The sequence below is a fragment of the Monodon monoceros genome, unplaced genomic scaffold (assembly GCF_005190385.1).
Source record: "Monodon monoceros isolate NGI ecotype Baffin Bay Population unplaced genomic scaffold, NGI_Narwhal_1 Super_Scaffold_14, whole genome shotgun sequence".
NCBI lineage: Eukaryota > Metazoa > Chordata > Mammalia > Artiodactyla > Monodontidae > Monodon > Monodon monoceros.
In genome coordinates, this window is record NW_021703770.1 from 14,706,311 (window position 1) to 14,732,665 (window position 26,355).

The 26,355-nt window shown below is 46.4% G+C and overlaps 2 protein-coding genes across 2 annotated transcripts in view; one reads left to right on the plus strand and one right to left on the minus strand.

The window, feature by feature from the left end:
• Nucleotides 1–12,735, plus strand: part of DERL1 (derlin 1) — a 65,673-nt gene extending 52,938 nt beyond the window's left edge. Inside the window, exons 8-9 of the mRNA XM_029222602.1 lie at nucleotides 8,805–8,877; nucleotides 12,706–12,735. Coding sequence (XP_029078435.1) covers nucleotides 8,805–8,844 — 40 coding nt within the window. The 3' untranslated portion in view covers nucleotides 8,845–8,877; nucleotides 12,706–12,735. The remainder of the gene's footprint in view (nucleotides 1–8,804; nucleotides 8,878–12,705) is intronic.
• Nucleotides 8,948–26,355, minus strand: part of ZHX2 (zinc fingers and homeoboxes 2) — a 173,228-nt gene continuing 155,820 nt past the window's right edge. The window contains exons 3-4 of the mRNA XM_029222599.1: nucleotides 22,204–24,949; nucleotides 8,948–10,182 (exon numbers count right to left, since the gene is read on the minus strand). Coding sequence (XP_029078432.1) covers nucleotides 22,208–24,724 — 2,517 coding nt within the window. The 5' untranslated portion in view covers nucleotides 24,725–24,949 and the 3' untranslated portion in view covers nucleotides 8,948–10,182; nucleotides 22,204–22,207. The remainder of the gene's footprint in view (nucleotides 10,183–22,203; nucleotides 24,950–26,355) is intronic.

Sequence of the window (26,355 nt, forward strand, 5' to 3'; positions counted from 1 at the left end):
CTTCTCAAAGAACCAGCTTTTAGTTTTATTGATCTTTGCTATCGTTTCCTTCATTTCTTTTTCATTTATTTCTGATCTGATCTTTATGATTTCTTTCCTTTTGTTAACTTTGGGGTTTTATTGTTCTTCTTTGCCTAATTGCTATAGGTGTAAGGTTAGGTTTTTTATTGAGATGTTTCTTGTTTCTTGAGGTAGGATTGTATTGCTATAAACTTCCCTCTTAGAACTGCTTTTGCTGCATCCCATAGGTTTTGGTTCGTCGTGTTTTCATTGTCATTTGTTTGTAGGTATTTTTTGATTTCCTCTTTGATTCCTTCAGTGATCTCTTGGTTATTTAGCAGTGTATTGTTTAGCCTCCATGTGTTTGTATTTTTTACAGCATAGTGTTGTGGTCAGAAAAGATACTTGATATGATTTCAATTTACTTAAAGTTACCAAGGCTTGATTTGTGACCCAAGATATGATCTATCCTGGAGAATGTTCCATGAGCACTTGAGAAGAAAGTGTATTCTGTTGTTTTTGGATGGAATGTCCTATAAATATCAATTAAGTCCACCTTGTTTAATGTGTCATTTAAAGCTTGTGTTTCCTTATTTATTTTCATTTTCGGTGATCTGTCCATTGGTGAAAGTGGGGTGTTAAAGTCCCCTACTATGACTGTGTTACCTTTGATTTCCCCTTTTATGGCTGTTATCATTTGCCTTATGTATGTTGGGTGCATAAATATGTACAATTGTTATATCTTCTTCTTGGATTGATCCCTTGATCATTATGTAGTGTCCTTCTTTGTCTCTTGTAATAGTCTTTATTTATTTTATTTTATTTTTTTTTTGCGGTATGCGGGCCTCTCACTGTTGTGGCCCCTCCCATTGCTGAGCACAGGCTCCGGACGTGCAGGCTCAGCGGCCATGGCTCACGGGCCCAGCCGCTCCGCGGCATGTGAGATCTTCCCAGACCGGGGCATGAACCTGTGTCCCCTGCATCGGCAGGCAGACTCTCAACTGCTGCGCCACCAGGGAGGCCCTATTTTAAAGTCTATATTGTCTGATATGAGAATTGCTAGTCCAGCTTTCTGTTGATATCCACTTGCATGGAATATCTTTTTCCATCCCCTCACTTTCAATCTGTATGTGTCCCTAGGTCTGAAGTGGGCCTCTTGTAGACAGCATATATACGGGTCTTGTTTTTGTATCCATTCAGCCAGTCTATGTCTTTTGGTTGGAGCATTTAATCCATTTACATTTAAGGTAGTTATCGATATGTATGTTCCTATTATCATTTTTTTAATTGTTTTGGGTTTGTTTTTGTAGGTCTTTTCCTTCTCTTGTGTTTCCCGCCTAGAAAAGTTCCTTTAGCATTTGTTGTAAAGCTGGTTTGGTGGTGCTAAATTCTCTTAGCTTTTGCTTCTCTGTAAAGGTTTCAATTTCTCTGTCGAATCTGAATGAGATCTTTGCTGGGTAGAGTAATCTTGGTTGTAGGTTTTCCCCTTTCATCACTTTAAATATGTTCTGGCTTGCAGAGTTTCTGCTGAAAGATCAGCTGTTAACCTTATGGGGATTCCCTTGTGTGTTATTTGTTGTTTTTCCCTTGCTGCTTTTAATATCTTTTCTTTGTATTTAATTTTTGATAGTTTGATTAATATGTGTCTTGGTGTGCTTCTCCTTGGATTTATTCTGTATGGGACTCTCTGCACTTCCTGGACTTGACTATTTCCTTTCCCAAATTAGGGAAGTTTTCAACTATAATCTCTTCAAATATTTTCTCAGTCCCTTTCTTTTTCTCTTCTTCTGGGACCCCTATAATTCGAATGTTGGTGTGTTTAACGTTGTCCCAGAGGTCTCTGAGACTGTCCTCAATTCTTTTCATTCTTTTTTCTTTATTCTACTCTGTGGTAGTTATTTCTACTATTTTATCTTTCAGGTCACTTATCTGTTCTTCTGCCTCAGTTATTCTGGTATTGATTCCTTCTAGAGAATTTTTAATTTCATTTATTGTGTTGTTCATCATTGTTTGTTTGCTCTTTAGCTCTTCTAGGTCCTTGTTAAATGTTTCTTGTATTTTCTCCATTCTATTCCCAAGATTTTGGATCATCTTTACTATCATTACTCTGCATTCTTTTTCAGGTAGACTGCCTATTTCCTCTTCATTTGTTTTCGTGTGGTGGGTTTTGTTACCTTGCTTCTTCATCTTCTGTCTGTTTCTCTGTCTTCTCATTTTGCTTAAGTTACTGTGTTTGGGGTCTCCTTTTTGCAGGCTGCATGTTCATAGTTCCCATTGTTTTTGGTGTCTGACACCAGTGGCTAAGGTTGGTTCAGTGGGTTGTGTAGGCTTCCTGGTGGATGGGACTGGTGCCTGTGTTCTGGTGGATGAGGTTGGATCTTGTCTTTCTTGTGGGCAGGACCACGTCCGGTGGTATGTTTTGGGGTGTCTGTGACCTTATTATGATTTTAGGCAGCCTCTCTGCTAATGGGTGGGTTTTTTTCCTGTCTTGCTAGTTGTTTGGCATAGGGTATCCAGCACTGTAGCTTGCTGGTCGTTGAGTGGAGCTGGGTCTTAGAGTTGAGATGGAGATCTCTGGGAGAGCTTTCACCATTTGATATTACATGGAGCTGGGAGGTCTCTGGTGGACCAATGTCCTGAACTTGGCTCTCCCACGTCAGAGGCACAGGCCTGACACCTGGCCAGAGCACCAAGACCCTGTCAGCCACATGGCATTAACTACAGAGAGGTTGACTCTACTGAAGATATGAAGAGTAAATTCCCTTGAGACAGTTGGGCTTTGGAGGGCTCTGGAGGGGGGAGCAGCAATTCTTCTGTCAAAGTTCCATGACAGTAAGTGCAGAGTCAGGGAACTGTGAGTGAGCTGGTCTTGCTCCAGAGGCTGCTGGCTCACCAGGGTGGTGTGAGACACCAGTTGGCCTGCAGCTTCAGTGGCTCCTGTGGCTCCTGCAGGATCCTTACTGGGCCAAGTGCTTAGTTAGCCCTGTGCCAAAGGACACCATGTTCTCCTGGAAGATATTCTCATCATGAAAGGTGAGGCCCCATCAGAGCAGCAGGAGGAGCTGCAGACCAGGCTTCAGTAGGAAATCGCTGCGCAGGAACCGAGGGGACCAGCATGCCTTCAGGCCCGTCTGCAACCTCAGGTTGGGGAGCAGTAAACATGAAAGCTGGAGCAGTCCATCTAGCCTGAAATTCCTGCTTGGGTGCAACCTTTCAGCAGCAGCCTACTCTTCCTTTTCAGTCTCTTCTTGCCCTTGCATTTTTACTTGTTATCAGTTCAGCAGACATGTGCTGGGCAGTAGGGTAGGAGTATGGGTTTTAGTCATAACTCTTTCATTTTTTAAAAAAAAATTATTTTATTTTTGGCTGCGTTGGGTCTTTGTTGCTGCGTGTGGGCTTTCTCTAGTTGCGGCGAATGGGGGCTACTCTTCGTTGCGGTGCATGGGCTTCTCATTGCGGCGGCTTCTCTTGTTGTGGAGTATGGGCTCTAGGTGCGCTGGCTTCAGTAGTTGTGGCACATGGGCTCAGTAGTTGTGGCACACGGGCTTAGTTGCTCCACGACATGTGGGATCTTCCTGGACCAGGGATTGAACCCTTGTCCCCTGCATTGGCAGATGGATTCTTAACCACTGTGCCACCAGGGAAGTCCCTCATTTCTGAATGAAGTAATGCAACTCAAACTAATTTTTAAGCAAAAGGAGGATCTGTTGACACATAACTGGGGGAAGATGGGATGTATCTAACTTTAAGGTTGACTGGATCTAAATACTAAAATGATGTCATTTCGCTCTCTCTCTCTCCTTGCTTCTGTCTTTTTTTCTATCTCTTTCTCTCTCTCTCCCCTCCCCCTGCTTCAATTTCTTTAAACCTCAGGAAAGACTCTGATTGGCCCAGCTTGGGTCATGTGTGTACCCCTTGGGCACTCACTGAGGTCAGAGATAGTGCTACGATTGGTTAGGTCTGAATCACATGATTACCCATGGACAGAAGGATCCTGTCCTGTGCTGGTGCCACACCAACATCTTAGAGTTGACACAGGGAAAGAGCAGGTCTGTAGAAGACTCTCCCAGTGGAAAGGGGTGTGAGTGTTGCTGAAAGAGATGGGGAAGGAATACTGGACAGATGTTCAGTACATTTCCTGGCCAGGAGGAGCATAACACAAAGAGGAGACTGAACAACTAACCCATATGTGGTTAGATCGAGAACTACATCCCGTTGATGCAGGAGTTCAGTGCAGCAGGGCTTCCAGAGAGCCAGTTGGGGTATGTGTGTCTTCCTTAAATCCAGCCTCTCTGTCACACAAGATGTACCTTTCTTTGGTCTGGTGAAACTTCAACTGGGACTGGAAGAAATGGGGAAGGGGCACATTCTGAGAGGAGAAACTGTGTGGACCCAGGGAGTGCTCACCAATCAGTAAGCAGACCAGAGTGGGCAGAGGAAGAGACTGGGGAAGGAGTTGGGACATCCTTTGGACAGATGGACCTGATCCCAAGGTTTGTGACCCAAACTCAGCCATGGGAAGCAAGTCCAAGGTAAAAGACTTCGAATGTATTTTGTTTCACTTTACATCAGTTTTATACAACATTTTACTCATCTTGGTAAATCCCAAACACTTTTTGATTTCCCATCATACAAGCAAATAGCATAATTCTTTGGCAGTTATTCAGGGTCTTTCCAAGTGGATAATCACTTCTGTTTTTTTATGACTGGGTTTGAATCAGTGTGACTTGGTTGCTTTTCAAAGTTGGTTGTTGAAAACTGATGGTTTCTTCTTTTGTTACACGTTATAGCCTCCTCGTTGGATTTCTACTACGTAACACCCTGACATTGTATATATACACTCTTTCACTTCTGCATCTTGTGCCTTCCTCTGATTTATCCATTTGGCCAGCTCCTACTCATCCTTCAAAATATAGATCAAGGGGCTTCCCTGGTGGTGCAGTGGTTGGGAGTCTGCCTGCCGATGCAGGGGACACGGGTTCGTGCCCCGGTCCGGGAAGATCCCACATGCTGCGGAGCGGCTGGGCCTGTGGGCCATGGCCGCTGAGCCTGCGTGTCTGGAGCCTGTGCTCTGCAACGGGAGAGGCCACAACAGTGAGAGGCCCGCGTACCGCAAAAAAACCCAAAAAAACAAGTATATATATATATATATATATATATATATCAAGTTTCCTTGAGGAGGGAGACTATACATAACTTATCTCTCACCTGGCAATTGGCACAGGTATAAATGAACTCATGCATGAGTGAGAGGATTGATATCCAGTCTAAGGATGGCACAAAAGTTTTGTGTCACGAGCACATTTGAATGCAAGTATCAGACAAATGCAATGAGTGGTGGATTAAACGAATAGATATTTTTCTCACATATCAAGATGTTTGAAAACTTTCAGCTGTGGCACTGGTTCAGGGGCTCAAAGAAGCTATTAAGGATGTAGTCTCAAGATCAGCAGTGCACACAAGGTAAGAACAAGGGAGGAAGAAGACAGGCACCAGCTATGCAAGAGCCTTCTGTGTGCATCTCATTGGCCGCTCCTGGCTGCAAGGGAAATTGAGTTTCTGACCTGGGACTGGGGTATGTCAGTGCCTGGGCAATATCTTGGTTCTGTTAGTGAGGAAGAATGAGGGAATGGATACTAGCTAGGCAACCAGGGGCACGCACCCAATGTGTCATCTCATGTTCCAAGGTTAATAGATTCAAGGTGAGGCTCTGTGTTCAGTATTGTGAAGGCCGTCGAAGCCCAGCAGCCAAAGACGCTTCAGTTGATTATTAATGTTTGCCATGAGTGGGGCATATAGCATCCTTGGTGTGTATTTGTCATCTTTGGTCCAGCCCATAGATTGATGTGTGCGCTGGACCATCTGTTCCCTCCCCCCCCACCCTTTCCCCACCTGCTCTGTGTGCTGAGAGGCAGACTCTGATGGACTGGACCAACAGATCCCCTTACCCTCTGACTTCTGGTTGGGTTTGGCCATTGGGAGGAAGTGGCAGGAGGGCAGAGGATAGGAGGAGAATGATGTCAGGGTATTTGTTCCCCAGATTCTCCCCCTGCCGGGTCACCATGGTTTATTGAAGGCATGTATCCTTTACAGGTTCCAGTAACTGCCCCATCCCTTACCCCTTCAGGCCAAGATCTCTACATCCTTCCTTGTTGGCTTCCCCAAGCCCTGCCCACACCGTGTGGACATCCATTTAATGCACTTCCCTTAGATTTCCCAGTTTAAGTGTTCTGTCTCTTTTTCTCAAGGATCCAGACTGAGGCAGTCTGTAATGCTTTGGGGGCTGGTTCTAGGAGATGGTATGCGAGTTACTGATGGAGACCTTTGTCATCTCCCTTCCTCAAAGTCCAGGGCAATGCGCCTCCTACACTCTACAGGATACCCGACTTGCAACATGTCATGCAATGTACTTGGATGTCTTTTTTATTCATTCTTATTGATCAAGCGCCCAGGGGTAATGATGGTGCCTCTACTGTGGTTTGTAAGTACATCCAGCTGTTAGGTGCTCCAGATGGGAGCTTTCAGAAATCAGTAGGAGGGAACTGACGTCTCTCCCAGTTCTCTCCAGCTTGTATTGTGGCAGGCCAGTGAGAGCTGTCATTTCCGCATGCTGTTGGCTAGAAGTAGCTGTGCACCAGGTGGTCTGGAAGGACAAGGGCACCCGCACCTGGGGTACCACATGATCTCCATCCTGTTGCTGCCTCTGCCTTCCTGCTCCCCAAGGCCTTGGAGTCTACACTCTGAAAACAGGCTCTGTGGTGTATCACATCTCGCCCCCAGCCCTCAGTGTGCTGGAAGAGGCTGGCGAGGAGCCCTTCAGAGCCTTCAGAGCAGAGTTTCTTAAACTTGAATGAACAGTTGAGTCACCTGGGGATGGTGTGAAATTGCAGATTACGATTCAACAGGTCTGGGGTAGGGGCTGGAGATTCTGCGTTTCTAACAAGCACCCTGGTGATGCTGCCACTTCTGATCCAGGGAACACACTTGAGTAGCAAGGACTTAGAGATGGACATCCAGTATAGTAGCCACCAGCTATATGGGGCTGTTTACACTTACTGTCTTTCCTTTGTTTTTTATCTCATAACCTCATCAAACCATCCGAATGCTGAGTTTCTAGCAACAGAAACCCAATTCAAAAGGTTTTTAGCCTAAGTCAAAACGAGAAATATGTTGGTTTTTATGAAACTGGAATGATAGGGAGCTGGCCTCAGGAATGGCAGGGTCCAGGGACTCAAATGATGTCACCACTGTCATCACCACCACCATCATCACTGCCACCATCATCTCTTTCTTCTTCCGTTGCTCCTCTGCCTCTTTTCTTGAGTTTTCAGCCTCATTCTTGCTACCTGCAGACTGGCTTCCTCTCTCGGGCAGGAGGTTTGGATGCTGGTGGCTCCAGGCTAAGATCACACTCGTCATCTCAATGGAAAAAGGGAGCTCTCTCCCAGCATCTGAGTGCACCTGCATCACACTGCACCCAGCTCGGTGAACAGGGGGCTGGAGCGCCAGGCTTGTCCTGTGGGAGGGGAGCGGGTCACCGTGATGGGCAGCCCCTCAGAATCAGATGAACAGAAGGGGAGACAAGTGAACCCTAAAGGAAGAGATGTAGTGCAAAGAGGTACGGGGCAGACAAAACCAGCAGGTGTTCACACCACTCCACGGCTCTCTTCCACCTCACCTGTCCGTGTATTCCCCTTAAGAACCCCTCTCCTAGTTTCTGCCACCCTTTGATCATTCCCGGGTGGGGGGGAGATGTAGCTTGTCAGATTTTGCTGGGTGCTTAAAAGAGCACAGCTGTTTTCCCTGTGTATTTTCATTGCAACCAATTAGCAAAGCTTTCTCTTTGGTGCAGAAATTAAAAATAAAAAGACAAAAGTTCTGGCAAGGTTTTCCCTTTGGTTTCTTCAGGCATTTAATAGCATCTCCTGCTGCCTTTCTGGAAGAATTTACTTAAATCGCTTGAGAGTGGCAAGCGGAACGGCAAGGGTGGTAACTAGCAGGAGGGGAAGGCAGCTGCCTGCCAGGGAGAAGCTGGAGGGGGCTGGGATGGGCTGACGTTCATTGATGGTCTGGAAGGACAGGACAGCATGAGGAGATGAGGTCTGCGGATGGTCCACGGCTCGGAGCGCAGACAGGAAAGGCAGCGTAGGCAGGAAGCGGGAGATGAGCCAGCTACAGCCACTTGGCACTTTTGTTTTTGTAATAAGAAAAGCGCAGGTTGGATTTTTGGTTTTTTTGCAGCGGGGGAGGTGGATGGGGAGAGTTTGGAGGCTGAGGGGTGGATAAGCTGCCCAAAAGTCTGTAAGTCCCTGTGAAAATGAAACATCTAGACCAGAGATTCCCAATGTTGGGACCCCGAGCTGGCAGTACCAGCCTCACCTGGGAGCAGTGGACGTTCTCTGGTCCACCCAGACCTACTCAGTTAGAAACTCTAACCAGCCTTCCAGGTGATTCCGCTACCTGCTCAAGCTCGAAAGGCACTGGTCTAAACGAGGGTCGCCTTGAACAACGAGGGGCTTTTTAAACCTCACCGGGTCAGAGACACAAAAGCCGGCCTTCTCGGAGAAGTGGCAGTGTCCCAGTCACCAGCAACCCGGGACAGAAGTGACTTGCCTGAGGTCCCCCGAGAGCAAGCGGTGGCCTGCAGGCAGGTCTCATTCCCACGCCTGTGCTCTTCTCTGCAGCATTTTATGAGTCTATGTGTGAAGACCCCGGAGAAGGGTGGGCCTGTCACTCACTTCTTCTCTATGTCACAGAGATGTGATGAAGATTCCCACGTCGACACTTACCCCCTGTTTTTACAGTCCCACCGGCGCTGTCAGGCCTCACCAGGACGGAAGATGAGAAGTGTGGTCATAACGGATTTGAAACAGATGGGTGAGTTGGAACCCTCAGGCTGTGCCCTGGGAGCCAGACAGCAATGAGGAGCCAGGAGCAGAGGAAAAGGTTATAAAAATGTGTAGTCTTTGCTTTATTGAGTTACAACAAATGAGCAACAAGTTAGAAAAATTGTTTTTTTTTCTCCAAACTCCCTAACCTTTTATTTGTGCAGTGTACTCAAATGAGGGGCAGTGTGGGCAGGGGAAGGGACTGCAAACACAGCTCATACTGCAACATTTACACCAGATATGTCTCCTGGTTTTTCTTTAGAAGTTAGGACTAACTGAGGGAAAAAAAAAGTGCACTCAGGAAACTAAAATTGGCCCAAAACAAACACACAAACAAACAAAAAAAGCAATTCGTGGTGAAGCTTCAAGCTGAAATCTTGTCCAATACCACACTGAGAAAAGGCAGCTAGGAACGGAGATGAAAACCAAAGCTGTTCATCTTTGTACCATCTAGACACGAAGATCTCTTTTTCTTTTAATTTCACAAAAGTAATGATGATGCTAATGCATCCGGGAGAGCCCTTTCTGCTGGTCACTAAAAAGGGGCTCAGGGTGGGTAGCTGTCCACTACCCAGTTCTCCGGGTGCTGGCTCGACCCAAGGTCTGAGGCCAGGCCATCAAAAAAACCAGACCGGCCTGGTGGCAGTTCAGAAAGCCTTGTGTGTGGCTAAACAGGGACCCCCAGAGGAGGCTGGGGAAGAAATAGAAATGGATTTGATTTGGAAGATCTGTCATCTGTAAAACCCTCCCCAAGTTAAGACAGATGCCTGAATCCCAGCCCTTTCCCCTGAAGAAATCTCCCAAATTTCAAACTACCTTTAAAAATGAACTCTCCCTACCTAAAATCCAGTAGATATAATGGCACTAATGCTAACATCCCCCCTCCCCCAAATTAATAAAATAAAAAAAAAAAAGAAAGGAAAAAAGAGAAAAGCACGTGTGATCAGCCCTCCCTCCTGGAAAAATACCTTACAATGGTAGTGCTGGAAAAGGAAGTTGCCCTTGGTTAAAAAGGTAACAAAATTTTCCCACATTGTACAAATCGGTTCCAGTACAGCAAGAGGCGGGGGCCTGGGCACAGGAACCAACTATTTACAAGGACCCATGGAAAACGCAGTGGTAGGACTTTGGCACTATGAACAATTCCCACCAGGCCTCGGGGAGGTGTGTACGAGTGAAGGCGTTGCACTTGGAGTCTCTGGCCAGGGTGGCCCACAGCCAGGGACGGAAGTTCTCTTCTCTCTTTGAAGACAGAGTGTCCCCTTCATCAGCACAGCAGTTCTGATGGACTTCCCTAGAAGGACAACACAAAACCAGAGATGTCAGGGAGGTGACCATCATTCCCTGGGTGCAAGGCATCGGGGGTGGCCTCTCCTTGGCTCTCCTGGGGAGACACTTCCAAAGCCATCCTGGGACCTGGAGGAGAGACAAACTCCCTGTTTTAAAGAAACGAGTGTGTTTCCTGACCACAGTCTAACATTATGGGAAGTGCCTTCAGAATAAGGCCTTTGAAAACAGGATGACTTTCTGGGCAAGTGAAGGAGGTGATTCATTTCATCATTACAAGACCCTTTTCTTATTCCTGGAGAGGCAGCCAGTCACAATGGTTCCTAAAAGGCCCCAGAATCAGACACACCTGGATTTGGGTCGGGAGTTCTCTCTGTACTGGCCATGGGGCCATACACACGTCAAAATCTCTCTAGGGCTTAGTTTTTGCTTCTGTAAAACAGGGATGATAGTAGCATCCACAAAGTAGTTGTGATAAGAAGTTGATATATGCACCAGCATATAAAATAGTGCCAGGCGGGTGGTAAATATTACATGTGCTTTTGTTGTATTTGTTAGATGGAACCCTTTCCAAATAGGACATAAAATAATCATAATAAGATGAGAAATTTTAAGTGTATTTTTTAATTTAATGTTTCTATCAACCCTCAGGTGTAGATAAAATTGTTATTCCCATTTTACAGGTGAGGAAACTTAGCACAGAGAAGCTAAAAACCTTGCCCAAGATCACACAGCTAGAAAATGGCAGAGCCAAAATTCCAACCCAGGCAATTTCCAGAGCCTGTGCCCTTAAACAGTGTTTATTGAGTCAGTATGGAGACGTGTTTAATTCTTATGTACTTTGAAGGAACGAAAATAGTCCAAGGACCTTCTTATGGGTTAAATTGTGTCCTCCCAACCCCCAAAGATATGTTGAAGTCCTAACCCTTAGTACCTCAGAACATAACCCTATTTGGAAATTCCTTTACAGAGGCGATCAATGTTAAAATGAGGTCATTAGGGTGGGACCTAATCCCATAGGGCTGGTGTCCTTATAAAAAGGGGAAATTTGGACACGGAGACAGACACAGGGAGAACATCATGGGGAGACGGAGGCAGAAATTGGGGTGTTGCATCTATAAGGCAAGGATTGCCAGCAACCCGCCAGAAGCTAGCAGAGAAGCAAGGAACACACGTTCCCACGCAGCCCTCAGAAGGAAGCAACCCTGCCAGCACCAGACTTCCAGTCTCCAGACCGTGGGAGAATAAATTCCTGTCGGTTAAGCCACCCCGTTTGTGGTACTTGATGGCAGCCTCAGGAAACTAAGGCTGACCTCCATTTCCTCTGTGGGTTCCTGAGATCCAAGGATCCTGAGCACGAATCCAAGGGGAGGGCTCGGGGCTGTAAAGGACGTAGTCAGGATTCCATGACAGGCTGGAAGGTGATCAAATCTGTAGATTCCTGAAGACACTGGCTTTTTCTTTGCCTCCCTCCTGGTAAGGCTGCGTTACTGCTCAGTCACTTCTCTGTCTAAGTAGCCAAGAAGGCCTTGAGAAGTTTTGGTGTTTTTCTTGTGCAGGGGGCCAAGAGCAAGAATACCAGACTTCTCAGCCGAAGGCATCAGCAGATTATCTATGTTGTTTGTCATTCTTAACGTCTGGATGTCAAATGTACCCACATTCCCTAAATGCTCCCGACAATAAGACTGAATACTGGAGTTAAGGAAACAGCTTGCAAAAGAAACGTCTGTGGATGCAACCAGATTCCAGGGTGTCCTTGGGACCTGGTACCATCCAAAAGTGATCCAGCAAATGTCACCGAATCGTAAGAGCTACAGGGATCCTTATAGGTGATGCTGCCAACATCACTCATTTCACGAGAAAAAAAAAAAGGAAGCTCGGGGGAGGAAAAGCGATTTCCCCGGGTCACGTGACTGCTCAGCGGCAGAGTCAAAAGCAATAACGATCATGGTTGTGACAACAGTGAGAGTAGCTTAAATATATCTCATGCTTATTATGTGCCAGGCCCAATGCTAAGTGCTGATATGGATCATCTCATTTGGTAACTTGGTAACCCGGGAGGTAGGCCCACCTGCAGTGAAGAGATGGGGGTTTAGCGAGATTAAACGGTGTCAGGCAAGTAGTAAGTGGTGGAACCTGGATTCTACTGCGGTCAATCCAACTTTCACTGCTTCTCGCCACACCTGACCCTCCTTGCCCTACGTTCACAGCTGCTCGCTGCAGGGAGTCACGTGGCACAGGAGAGCGCAGGTCTGCTTCAAAGACTGGCTGGCGGTCCCGGGCAGCTGAAGAGGACCACGTGTCTTACCGCTGATCCCATGCAGAGCCACACGCACCCAGGATGGGCACACGGACCACAGCTGGCCTCCCGCTGTGCTCTCCGAACAGGATTTCCCGCAGCAAACTGGGTCTTTCACCGTCTTCGGAAAGGAGGCTGCCTGTGGGTGGATGTCCATGTGAACAGTTCTCGAGACTCCAGGAAAACAAGGCCAAAGGTGGGTAAAGAGCGATTTTTCCTTCTCCCAACCAGGCTGAGGAACGTCAGCTCAGCACAGGACTGTGGTCTCCGCCGTGGAGCAGGGAGGAAAGAGCCATGGAGTCAGAGAAAGCTGGATCCAGGGTCAGCCACTTCCGAGCTGTGTGCCGAGGTCAGTTACCTAACCTCCCTGAGCCTCACTTCCACAATTCATCATCCCGGCTGCTGGGAGGAAAACAGAAGAGGTGTGCAAAGCATACGTGTGCTCCAGAGATACTGCTTCCTTTTCTCCTTGAGGAAAGCCAGGTGCAAAATTACAGCCTTAGGGGTAAGTCAACTCACCTGTGTGTGTGTGAGAATTTACACATTTCCTCTCTCCTCTCTCTCATATGCAGAAAACTGAACCCTGTCTCTCTGATTGGCAAAAATTTGCTTTTTATTTTTGTTTATTGATTCCTTTTGTTTTCTGAATTTGAAGATGACTAGTTAATGAGATCAGTCAGGCTGCTTGAATTATCTTGCCTATTAATATTACACTCTTATAATGCATATCAAGTATAAATTATTAGAAGAAAAAGTTGATTTTATCACAGTGATCTTTCTGTAACAAATAATTTTTAAACAATCCGATTATTGACGAATTATAAAATATCGTAGCAACTATGCTGTCAGTTTATTTGAAAGTAATAAAAATATGTAAACATTTGCTTTTTAGATAAACCTCAATATTAAGGTGGTTCTCCATCTGACGGTTTTTTAAAAATTGAAGTATAGTTGATTTACAGTATTGTGTTTCAGGTGTACAGCAAAGTGATTCAGTTATATATATATATATATATAAATATTTTTTCAGATTATTTTCCATTATAGGTTATTACAAGATATTCAATATAGTTCCCTGTGCTGTACAGTAAATCCTTCCTGCTTTTCTATTTCCTATTTAGTAGCGTGTATCTGTTAATCCCGTACTCCTAATTTATCCCTCTGCCCTCTCTTTCCCCTTTGGTAACCATAAGTTAGTTTTCTCTGTCTGTGAGTCTGTTTCTGTTTTGTATATAGATTCATTTGTATCATTTTTAAGATTCCACATATAAGTGATATCATGTAATATTTGTCTTTCTCTGATTCATTAAGTATAATATTCTCTAGGTCCATCCGTGTTGCTGCAAATGGCAATATTTCATTCTTTTTTATGGCTGAGTAGCATTCTATTACATATATATATATATATATATATATATATATACATATGTGTGTGTTACATTTTCTTAAGCCAATAGTCTGTTGATGGGCACTTGGGTTGTTACCATGTCTTACCACTGCTATGAATATTGGGGTGCATGTATCTTTTAGAATTAAGAGTATTCATCTTTTCCAGAGTGGGATTGCTGGAGCGTATGGTAGCTCTATTTTTAGATTTTTAAGGAATGTCTGTACTGTTTTCCATAGTATTTACATACAAATTTATATTGCCACCAACAGTGTAGGAGGGTTCTTTTTTCTCCACACCCCCTCCAGCATTTATTATTTGTAGACTTTTTGACGATGGCCATTCTGACAGGTGTGAGGTGATACCTCATTGTGCTTCTGATTTGCATTTTTCTAATAATTAGCGATGTTGAGCATCTTTTCATGTGCCTGTTGGCCATCTGCATGTCTTCTCTGGAGAAATGTCTATTTAGGTCTTCTGCCCATTTTTTGATTGGGTTGTTTGTTTTCTTGATACTGAGTTATATGAGCTGTTTGTATGTTTTGGATATTAACTCCTTGTTGGTTGCATCATTTGCAAATATTTTTTCCCACTCAGGTTGTCTTTTCGTTTTGTTGATGGTTTCCTTTGCTGTGCAAGAGCTTTTAAGTTTGATTAAGTCCCATTTATTTATTTTTGCTTTTATTTCTATTGCCTTGGGAGACTGATCTAAGAAAATATTGCTACGATTTTTGTCCAAGAATGTTTTGCCTATATTCTCTTTTAGGAGTTTTATGGTGTCATGTCTTACATTTAGATCTTTAAACCATTTTGAGTTTATTTTTGTGTATGGTGAGAAGGTGTGTTCTAACTTCATTGATTTACATGAGGCTGTCCAGCTTTCCCAGCACCACTTGCTGAAGAGACTCTTTTTTCTCCATTGCATATTCTTGCTTCCTTTGTTGAAGATTAATTGACCGTAGGTGTGTGGGTTTATTTCTGTGCTCTTCTGTGCCATTGATCTATATGTCTGTTTCTGTGCCAATACCATCATGTTTTGATTACTATAGCTTTGTAGATGGTCTTATCTGGGAGGGTTATGCCTCCAGCTTTGTTTTTTTCCCCTCAGGATTGCTTTGGCAATTCTGGATCTTTTGTGGTTCCATGTAAATTTTAGGATTATTTGTTCTAGTTCTGTGAAAAACGTCATGAGTATTTTGATAGGGATTGCATTAAATCTGTAGATTGCTTTGGGTAGTATGGCCATTTTAACAATATTCTTCCAATCTAAGAGCATGGGATATCTTTCCATTTCTTTGAATCATCTTCATTTTCTTTTATGACAATGTGTTTTTCCCTGTCTTATGGGGATGAACATGTATAATCCTCCAGCCATATGCATTAATAATGAAAAATAAATGCCGAACAAGGCCCTTAAAAAAACAAAACAAAAAACCCCACAAAAAACATATTGCAAAGCCAAAGGGTGACCTGGAGAAGGGGAGACAAAGCCACTTCTTTTTGGCTTTTTCAGTGATTCCAGATGTCTGTGGATGGCTCTGGGCCCCAGTAGCACCCTTGGAACTGCTGGACTTCAATTCTCCTCTGACCTCTCCCAGGCTACGTAGCGGTGGGCAGGACATGGGCTGCGGGAGCTGGCGGCACTCTCAAAGTGAGGCTGGGAAGATGCAGGACACCAAGGGCACACAGCCTGGCCCCATTGCCTTCCCCTTGGGCAGCAGGTCCCAGCTGCAGGTCGCTTCTACAGAAGACCCTGCTCCCAGACACCCCTCAGTGCACCTTTTTAAACGTATGTCCACAGAGTTCACTGCTGACCCCCACCCTGCACTGAGTCTGGCTCACTGAGGAAACTCAAATGTTCGTTAGTGAATGAGAAACAAGAAGAGAGCACAGTGCTGTTAGAGGCGGCTGGCTACACAAGACTGATGACAGAGTTCACATTTCAGGTGGTTTTGTTTGTTTGTTTGTTTGCTTTAAAGAGTATTACAGTGATTTTGACTATGTGGCCTCTTGCTAAGCCCCTGGGCTTCTACCTGGAATCCTACCACTTGATCAGGGACATTCCACATGGTAGAGAACCAACTGCCTGATGGGTCACTTAATCCCAGAGCACTAGTTCTTAGCTTTGGGGGGAACTGCAAAGTCACTGGGCCCCTTTTCTTATGGCCACTGTTCGAACGTTTCCACCAAGTGGATGTCCTGCCTCTCCCTGAACACTGTCCAGGACAGGGAACCCACTGGCTCCCACAGCTGTCCCTTTCTATCTTGGCGACACCTTGGAATGTTAAAAAGTACTACCTAATTCTTCAGCAAAATCTGTTTCCCTATTACTTTACCTTTGGGGAAGCATGAAACAATTAGAATTCTTTTCCCATGTGCTAGCTTTCTGTTCCTATTTCTCTTTACTTTTCCCTGTAGGGATTTCCCTTAGGCCCTGTGGACTTGAGAGAGAATAACACCGCAGTCCATGGGATAGAAAAGCAAGCACTGTGATTGTAATTTATTCAGTCTTATCTCAGTCATATTTCTGAGTCCAACTTTCTTTTATTGGGAAGGGGCATGGTCTAATTTGAATTAGAACTGAGAAAAGGAAAACATGGTGACACGGAGAAAGAATAAGTAATTTCTCAGCGAATGAGGAAAATGTCACACTATCCTACATTATGTCAACTCTGAACATCCGACACTTCTTTGAAGTGTGAACTCAGACAAGTCATAGCCACGATAGTCACCTTTTAGGTTCCCTGATGCACCAAGTTCCCTCCTGTCTCAGGGTCTTTGGGTATGTGGTTTCTTCTGCCTGGACTGTTTCTCTGCCCAGCCAACTCCTAGTTAACCTTTTGCATTTCAATTCATCCACTGCTTGTTTAGAGAAACCTTGCCCAACCCCCGAAATCAGGTCAAATTGCCCTAATCTATATTCTCACAGTTCCATGCGCCTTTCCTTCAAAAAATCTTGTCACCTGGCAAAATTTCTTTTTTTTTAAGAAGATTTTATTAATTAATTTATTTAATTAGGAAATTTAGGAGTTTATTAATTAATTTATTTTTGCTGTGTTGGGTCTTCGTTTCTGTGCGAGGGCTTTCTCTAGTTGTGGCAAGCGGGGGCCACTCTTCATCGCGGTGCGCGGGCCTGTCACTATCGCGGCCTCTCTTGTTGCGGAGCACAGGCTCCAGACGTGCAGGCTCAGTAGTTGTGGCTCACGGGCCTAGTTGCTCCGCGGCGTGTGGGATCTTCCCGGACCGGGGCTCGAACCCGTGTCCCCTGCATTGGCAGGTAGATTCTCAACAACTGCGCCACCAGGGAAGCCCAACATTTCCTTTTTGTTTGATGGAAGATTATTTGGTCAAAGACTATGGGCTCCATGAGGGCAGGGACATGCTGGGCACTGCTGCCTTCCAGAGCCTGGCACACTGCAGGCTTTCCACAAATACTGATGGATGAATGAGCCAAGGCACTTACTATGAGCATCTCTGGACTAGTTGCTCCTACTCCTTGGGGCTAGCATCCTTCCTCTGAAAAATGAGGGGCTTCGATTTCATTACGTTCCTAAGTCACTACAAGCTGCCTAAAGCACAGTGGGAATTCCTAGTGTGAGAAACTCCAGAATTAGGTAAAAGGAAGTCATAGCAGTTAACCCTCCATGAGGTACCAGGGCAGCGAGGCTAAGGTACAGTCCCTGAGCAGTATCACCCAGTAAATAGCTAGTGATCGATTCTCCAACAGACCTTTCCCTCAAGCTGCCCACACACAGGGGAAGCAGTTTGTCCCCAGTTCCTCTCCCCCGATGGCTGTCATCTGATGGGACTAGTGAGTGACAGAAAAAAAAAAAAATGAGGAGAAGCAAAGGACTGAGGTACCAGGTCCTGGATAACTGGAAGCCAACTGTCTTTGTTAATTCTCAGGTTGGTTCGATAAACTGCTGTTAAGCATCTGTTCTGAATCAGGCTCTGGGGGATTCAGAGATTAATGGCCTATGAGGCCTGCCTTTCAGGGTCTGATGGGGAGACACAGGGAAATAGTTAATTACGACGTTTTCATTTCTCCATCCATCCATTCACATATCTGTATTTGGATGGCTAATCTGAACAGATGTTGGGGGTATACCTATCCTAGATCTTAAATTGTAGCCAGGATCCAATGTTGGCAGCCTTGAATATTTTAAGCAAGCTGAACTACGGAAAATATTTTTTTTCTGACATTTCACAGATTTACCTCTTCCCCAAAGCCATCCCTAATTCTCAGGAGATGGAAATTGTCAGAAATCAGGAGGCAGCAAAGCAGTGAATAGTTGTGTATTAGTTCCCACTCCACATAGAATTAAGAAATGACCATGTCCCATTGGTCCAGCCTGGGCGGTGATGGTGGTGCCACTGTTGGCAAGGTGGTGGGCCACGGTGGTTGGGTCAGGCAGTGACCTGACAGATGAGAGGGGGCCTCCAGGCTCCACCAGCTGCTAGCTGAGGAACCCAGGGCAAGCATCTCTGAGCCTCTGTTTGGCCCTCTGTAAAATGGGGAACGAGCCGTACCTCTCTCAGAAGGTTGTCATGAAGTGTAAATGACTTAATAGATGTGCTGGGAAGAATGCTGAACACATGGCATATACAAATAAATGGAAATTCTTCGTGGTAGCAGAGCCGGGCATTTCGTTTGGCCAACCATCAAGGCATATGTCTGACATTCTCTGGCTCAAGTGTTCTGACTCATTTTTAGGAAAGGAAGAGTTTATTTTTTGGCCCCTTACCAGGACAGATCTCTCAGTGGATGGCTCGATAATTGTTTGGACCCAGAGACTGAATCAAGATGCCCCAATTCAAGGCTTGGGAAGGATTCCTTATCTTTGTGTCTAATCTCACGGCCAGGGTGAGCCTGGACATTCAAATACTGTCCTGAGCCTTTCCAAGCTTCAGCCAGAGGAATCGGTCGGGGTGGGTACGCTTCACTCCCACAGAGGAAATCCCATCCTAGGATCAGCGCCCAGCTGCTTACCCAAGTTTTTTCTCACTCTCTCTCTCTCTCATATGTGCATCCCATAACACCTTTCATGAAATCAAAACCATGCATCATTCCCAGGATTATTATATGTGTGGCAAATGCACTCAACTGCAGGTTCCTAAATAAATATGTGTTTAAATAAAGACATCACTGAATATTTATGAATTTCAAGAGACCCATGTGTTTGGTTCATAAAAGCTGTGAAGTATCTGGAGAGGTTTTTTTCCCCTCGAGGTTGGAAGCTTCCTTGAAGGGGTGCCTCTGTTGGGACTTGGGAGAACTTTTGGCTGCCGCCACCGGCACAGAGACGGCGGCCCCTTTCTCAATTCAGTGGCACCTGAAAAGTATCAGGAGGCCCATTAGGGATATCGGATGTCACAGGTGTTGAGTAGATCTTAGCATGTTGTTTAGGAATGTTTTCTAGCACACACTTGTGGCGTTCGCCATAAATAAACATAAAAGAGCGGTTCCTGGGAGTTCCTGTTTTTTGGGGGGACTTGACTAGTTCCTACATCTCTGAATTATTTGATGTTAATTCAAAAGTCAACTCTAAAAACCCTAGGTATCTGCCGCCACAGGAGCGGGTCAGGGGTGGGAGGTGCTATCAATCAGAAATGGGGAATTTCTGTCAGAAATAAAGAGGCAGAAACGGCAGTAGGAAGAATGAAGGCTCCGGAGTGAAACCGAGGTGCTGGCTGGGAGAATGTGGATAAGTTCCTTGGTTTCTGAGTCTCAGTTTCTGGTTTTATAAAAATATAGAGAAGCTTACCTCTCAGGGCCGCTAGGAGAATTGAATGAGACCATCTGTGGCCACAGCGCCCAGCTCAGCCTCTGAACTCAGGAGGCCTTGCATCCTTCCTTCCTTCTTTCCTTCTTTCCTTCTTTCCTTCTTTCCTCCTTTCCTCCTTTCCTCCTTTCCTTCCTCCCTCCCTCCCTCCCTTCCTCCCCCCCCAAAGCTTCTCTTTATGGTTTCAGCATTTCTCCCCCCTTCTCCTTCTCTTGGGCCTCAGGTGGGGGTCAAGCACAGTGGCAACTAACTCAGATGGGCGCTGTCAACTGTTGGTGTTGGTATAGTTTGGGAGAGAAAAGATGAGGACAGGTGGCCTTGGGGGCCTCTGGGGGGCTGCCATCCCTAGATACCTCCCACTCAGCGATGTGCATCCAGAGCTCACTCTGGACACAGGAACAATTAGCATCCTTATATCCAAATTGAGCAAACACAACTGGTTCAGAATAACTTTTGCCTGCTGTGGAAAGCCATCAGGTTTTTTTAGTTTGCCTCTTCTCATTGTTTGCTGAATCCCAAACTCAACTTTCTGGCTACGCCAAACCTCTTTTGGTTCCTCAGCTGCACCATTCCTTTTCTTGTCTCTGGACCCTTGCTTGGCTCTTGCTTCCACTTGAAACACTCTTTTCCTTGTCTGTGCACTTGGCTAGCTCCTGAGTCAGCTGTCCCTTCCTCCAGGAAGCCTTCCCTGACTCCCAGCCTGGGTGCCCCTCCTGCATGCACGTCTCCATCATTCCACAGAGCACCCTGGCGAATAAAGGAAGAGCAATTTCCCTTCTTGTTGGTCTGACTGAGCTCTAGGTGAAGGAGGACTCTATCTTCTTCATCTTGTCCTCTCTAGTGCCTAGCACATTCGCCCACACACAGTAGGCGCTCAGGACATATTTGTTGAATTGAATTGAACCCAACTGTCTACTGTGTGGTAGGTGGAAAAAGCAATCACGTAGACTTATGTTTATGCATCAGAAAAATCTGGGATGGAAGACGGGGCAAACTAGGAGCTTTTAGGCAGAATCTGATTGGACCAAAAAAAAAAAAAATTGCTCCTTCATTTCAACAAGGGGGATATGGGCTGGTTTGGTAGGGTCTTTTTTTTTTTTTATTGAATTTGTTACAAATTGCTTCTGTTTTATGTTTTGGTTTTTTGGCCAGTAAGGCATGTGGGATCTCAGCTCGCCGACCAGGGATCGAACCCGCACCCCCTGCATTGGAAGGCAAAGTCTTAACCACTGGACTGCCACGGTAGTCCCTGGTAGATTCTTATAAGAAGCAAGAAAATGGCCAGAGGGAGGATGAAACCATTGTAGCCGGGTGGAGGTGGGTGGTTGGTGCGATGCGTAATGCCCTTTAACCCCTCCTATCACTTCCTCATCCGCAGCCCATCACCACCTCCTCCTGCAAAGCTGGAGGAGAAAGACTTGATGGCATTCTGTGATTGGCTGCTCATTAAATTGCTCTTTTAATAACTGATGGCGCCGGCTAAAATAAGGTTTCTAGAGGACTTTATTTATTTGCCAGGTGCCTCGTTTTATTACTGAATTAATGAGGGACATGGCTGGCCAAAGTTGTCCGAGTTCATAAATAAAAAGGTATGGTAGTTTCCAGGGCTCCCTTGGGGACCTTATCAATCATTCTAGAGGTTTTTACCTTTCACTATGTTTAAAGATGACATGGTGGTGGCGTGGGGCTTCCATTGCCTTTTAAGTGACCTCTGGAGAAGCCAAGCCGGGCAGATTGTAAATTGTAAATTGTGCATCTCCCTCCTGGTTCTAAGCTGCCCTTGGAATACTTCGGTTTTGGTCAAGGTAGACCTTTCCCTCCTGTATCCCTCTCTCTACCATCCCCCCCACCCCGCCCCCTTTTCTAAACATACCATCAAGAAAGCTGCCATGCTTCAGGCCCTGATTTGCACAGACACAAACACCAAGGGCTTGGGTGGCACGTCCCATTTTGTGGATGACATGGCCATTAGTGACCATGGTAACCTCCCTTCCCAGGCTTTTGTGGCTCCACAGACCTAATTTACACCAGTCTCTTCCAGATTTGAAGGGGCTCTGGGGACCCCATCAGCACAGCAACAAGCGGGGTTACTTAATGAGACATACATGGGCGCCTTCCTTCAGCCGCAGCGAGGTAAATACCAGGTACTTTCAAAACCTTTCAGGTTAAAGGAAACAATCCCAAATTTTTATTCAGTAAACGTAGACACTTATTCTTTAAAAAATCCAAAAAGAAAAGACATATCCTTTCATGTTTGTCTCTTACACCAGTGAACACAAAACAGGCCTTGTGTTGTGTTACCTTGTTACTAGACTTTAGAACGGATGGACCCCCCCAAAGGCCACAGGCAGTGATGCTGTCACCTACCAGCACTACCTTGCAAATAAAAACATGAAATCTAGCAACACCTATTCTTCTTCCTTTGTCTTAAAAGAGCTTGAAAGAAGAACCCATGATCTGTGTCCATATCTCTGTACCCAACACCTGTATCGACTCTGCCAATAGAAAGAAAGAAACCCAGCCTCCTGCCCTGGCTCCCGGGGGGACAGGTGGCGTTACCTGTCTAGGCCTGGCTGGCCTCAGCAGGGACGCTGTCGGAGTCCGAGTCGGCCAGTTCTGCCGCACCTTCTGCTGCCGTCTGACTCCAGCTGTCCGACCTGTCTGAGACGGCGTCCTCCTCTCCGACCGTCACCTCCACCCAATCCACGATGCCCGATTCCTCATTCTCGTCGCTGCCCTGGCCGTCCCGACTGTTGCCCTCTGATCTGTCCGAGGTGGCCTCCGAGGGCTTTGCCAGCAAACCGTCTCTTGCTTGCTCGCCGCCTGCTTTCATCCTGGGGCCCAGCTTCTCCAAGTCCTCTTTGCAGAGCTTTTTGGGGTCCTTGTGATACTGCGGACTGCCCTCGCTCCCGTTCTTCGAGCTCTCGGCTATGACGGCTTTTGCCGCCCTCCTCGACGGGGCGTCGTAGCCATGATCATCCGCCACGTGCCGCTGCTGGTACCGCTCCAGCCACTTTAAGGTTCCAGTTTTTAGCAAGCATCTGTTCTCCTTGAACCAACGCACGATTTCAGTTCGGACCAGGCCGGTCTTTGCCGCCAGCTGGTCATACTCCTGGGGGGTTGGCCACTGGGTTCTTGCAAACGTGCTCCTCAGGAGATGAACCTGTTGTTGATTTTTTGTAATTGCTGGTGAAGGGCTGGGCAAAGAACCGGGCACCTGGGTGCTGGAGAACTGGTCGAGTCGAGACAGAGCACCATTGGGGGCCACCGAGTCTGGGCCTTTCTTGCTGGACCCCATGGAATCCAGGACGGCCTGTTCCATGCTGTCACGAAGCTTCCGCCTCTCCAAGAACCAGGAGTCGATCTCTCTCCTGCTCAGCTTCGTCTCCACTCTTAGCCTGTCCAGTTCTGCTTGGGTCGGGAAAGAGCTTTTCAGAAAGCTGTCTTCCAGGATTTTCACCTGACCTTGGCTTTTCTCTTTGAACTTCTGCGGGGCAAAGTCTGGGTACGCGTGGTGAGTGCGGCCGTGTCGGGAAGCCGCGATGGCCAGCTGGTCTTTGGCAAGGGATTCGCTGGTAATGTGGACGATGCCCCTTTGACACCGATACCGGTGGTCGCTGAACCACTTCTTGATCTCACTCCTGGCGAGGCCGGTCACCTCGATGAGCCGGTAGACCTCAGCATCGTCGGGGAACTGGCTCTGGAGGAAGCTCGCCTTGAGGTGTGCGATCTGCTCCTTTGTCTTCTTGCGGTCGCTGGCCGGGGTCAGCGAAGGGTTGGCCACCTTGGGCGGAGGCTCTGGCACTTGAGCGATGTGTGGGCGCTTGGGCTCGGGGGCAGCTTGGGGAGTCGCTAGAGGTCTCTTCTGGCCGTGGTTGGTCACTCCGGCCACGGCGAGCGTGATGGGGGAGCAAGAGACGGTCGTCGGCCCGCTGGTCACCTGAGTCAGCACGAGGCTGGTCTGGCCGAGGATCTGGCACGGAAGCGCTGTCTGGAGGATGGGCTGTGACATCTTTGTGGGGGCCAACTGGGCGGGCAGCACAGTGATCGTTGGGGGCACTGACTGGATGGTGCCATTAAACATCTTCTTCCGGGCCTCTTCCACCTCCTCCGGGGACCAGCTGATGCCATGCTTTAAGCGCTGGGTGGCAAACCAGATTCTGATGTGCTCTTCCGGGTGTTTGGAAGCAGCTGTGAGCCAGGACAGCTCAGCCTGCGTTGGGTAAGGGAACTTGTTGAAGGAGTTGATCATGGTGGCGTTGGTGTCCAGGGCAGAGTTGTATTTGGTAGTGTTCAGCGGAACGGGGACCTTGGGGACAAGGTTGATATTTGGTGGGAGCTGGACAGAAGGCATAACGTGTCCTAACGTGTCCTGGAGGAGCTCCACGCCCCCGAGTCTTGAGAGGATCTCAGCCGCGTCTGTCACCAGGCGGGTGGTCCCTTCCACGTGGTTCTCAGGGGCGGCCTCCTCTGGCTTCTTGGGCACCTTCTTGGCATCGGCTTTCGGTTTCCCTGGCTTCATGATGGGGGTTTTACTCACCGAGATCCCGGGGTCATTGTCCCCGCTTCCGGGGCCGCTGGTGGTGATGGACATGATGTGGTTGGTGGCATCGATGGACTGCTCCAAGATGGTCTGATTATTGCGTTTGATGAGCTTCAGCTTGAAGTTGGTCTCCCCGGGGTGGAACTTGGAGTTGTGGTCAGACAAGGAGTCATACTTTTTGGTTGTGAAGTTACACTCGGCACACACGTAGAGCGGGTTGAGAATCACGTTGGGGTGCTGTGTGTCAACGTGCTCCGTGAACTCGTTCAGGTTTTGCGTGGAGTAGGGGCAGTATTTGCATTCATAACCACCTTGGAGTTTTTTGGATTGATTTTCCCCTGTAGACTTCACCTCTATCACTTCATTTTCTTTGGAAGAGTTTTCAGGTTCTGCTGCCCAAGCGTCCTTGGCCATTTCGGGCTGTGGCGTGCCGATTCCTTTCTCTTTGGCCCTGTCTCCTTCCTCGGGCACATCTTGTTCTACTACTTGTGATGTCCGAACCATGCACGGGGTTGTGGATTTTCGTTTGCTCGCCATGCTGTCTGTCTGTGTGCAATGGCTTATTTGGGGGATGGGGGCGGGTAGGGAAGGGGCAGTGAAAGTTTTGGAACTACTAAGATAAAAGGCTTTTGGCTTTATGCCCCGCTCCAATGGCTTTGGCTTCACTTGAACGCTGAAGTCTGGTGCTTGAGTTTCCAGAATGATTTCAGTGCAGAAGATTGTAACTGTTCCAATGGCTAAATACAAGAGGCAGCATCATATCTGTGGGACAAGAACAAAGACAGTGTCAGTGTTTCCTCACAGGGCAAAAGGAACTAGCATTTCTTTCTAAGTTGCTCCCATGACCCATCCCAACTGGCACCCAAAGCAAATACCCAGGTGCGCACAGATGGTGTGAGAGTGGGTACTCCTAAACATGAAAGATCACATTTTTCTTCCTTCCATTCTCTGGGAAGGGCAGTGGGGACGGGCCCAAAGCAAGCAAATGAGGATGCAGGTCACTCATTCATGTTTAGAGACCAAGGGATACAGAAAAGCAACAAGGGCACCGAGATCTTATGAAGTGGTGGGTAGGGTGCTGGAGGGAACCTTGCAGTGAAGTGTTGGCTGGGTTCGCAAGCCGCTTTTACGGATGATACATCAGAAGCAAGATGCTTGCTTGGGGCTGGCAAGTGGAATTTATATACGAGTTAGAAAATGGATATGAATGTTTCGTTTATTATCATAAAGATAAAATCACTATAGAAAATCCAGAAAAGGCATCAAAGTATAAAAAAGAAAAACATTGCCCCAAATATCGTAGTTCCTTCATTTCACTTGAACATTTCCCATTTTCACAAACTTTGAGCAAAAGCATGATTAAGAAATGGCTGCATGACATTACATTGTAGGGATATACCATACATGATGTAATTAGCCATTGGACTTTTGTTGGACATTTATTCCTAATTTTTGGCTCTTCTCGACAAAATTGTAGTCAATACCCTTAGTCCTTATTTCTGAAGTAAAAGCACTGGGTCAAAGGAGGTCAACATTTTACATTCTCTTGACTCATATGGCCAAGTTTTTGCATCATTTGGCCTTTTCGCCGGCAGTGAATGAGTGCCCGACTCACCACTTAGCTTACATGAAATATTACCATTAAAAAGCCTGGCCAATTAGATATGGGAAAACTGCTTTAATATGCTTTGCTGCTTCTCTTGATTGCTAATAAGGGTGAACAGTTTTCAAAGATTCACTTGCCATTTGTATTCTTTTGTGAATTGTGGATTTATGCCATTTAAAAAAACATACTTTATTTTTTTAAAAAATTATTTATTTATTAATTTTGGCTGTGCCGGGTCTTAGTTGTGGCATGCGGGATCTTTAGTTGTGGCATGCAGACTTCTTAGTTGCAGCATGGATGCGGGATCTAGTTCCCCGACCAGGGATCGAACCCGGGCCCCCTGCATTGGGAGCGCAGGGTCTTACCCACTGGATCACCAGGAAAGTCCCTATGTCATTTTTATATTGTGATGCCCAGTGGTTTTATTATTAATTTATGAGTTCTCTCTATATTAAAAACATTAGTACCTTTCTATATTTGTTGCAAAAATTTTCCAGTCTGTCATTTACCTTTTAGTTTTGCATATGGTATTTTTTCATGTTTTACAAGTAGAAATTTTTTA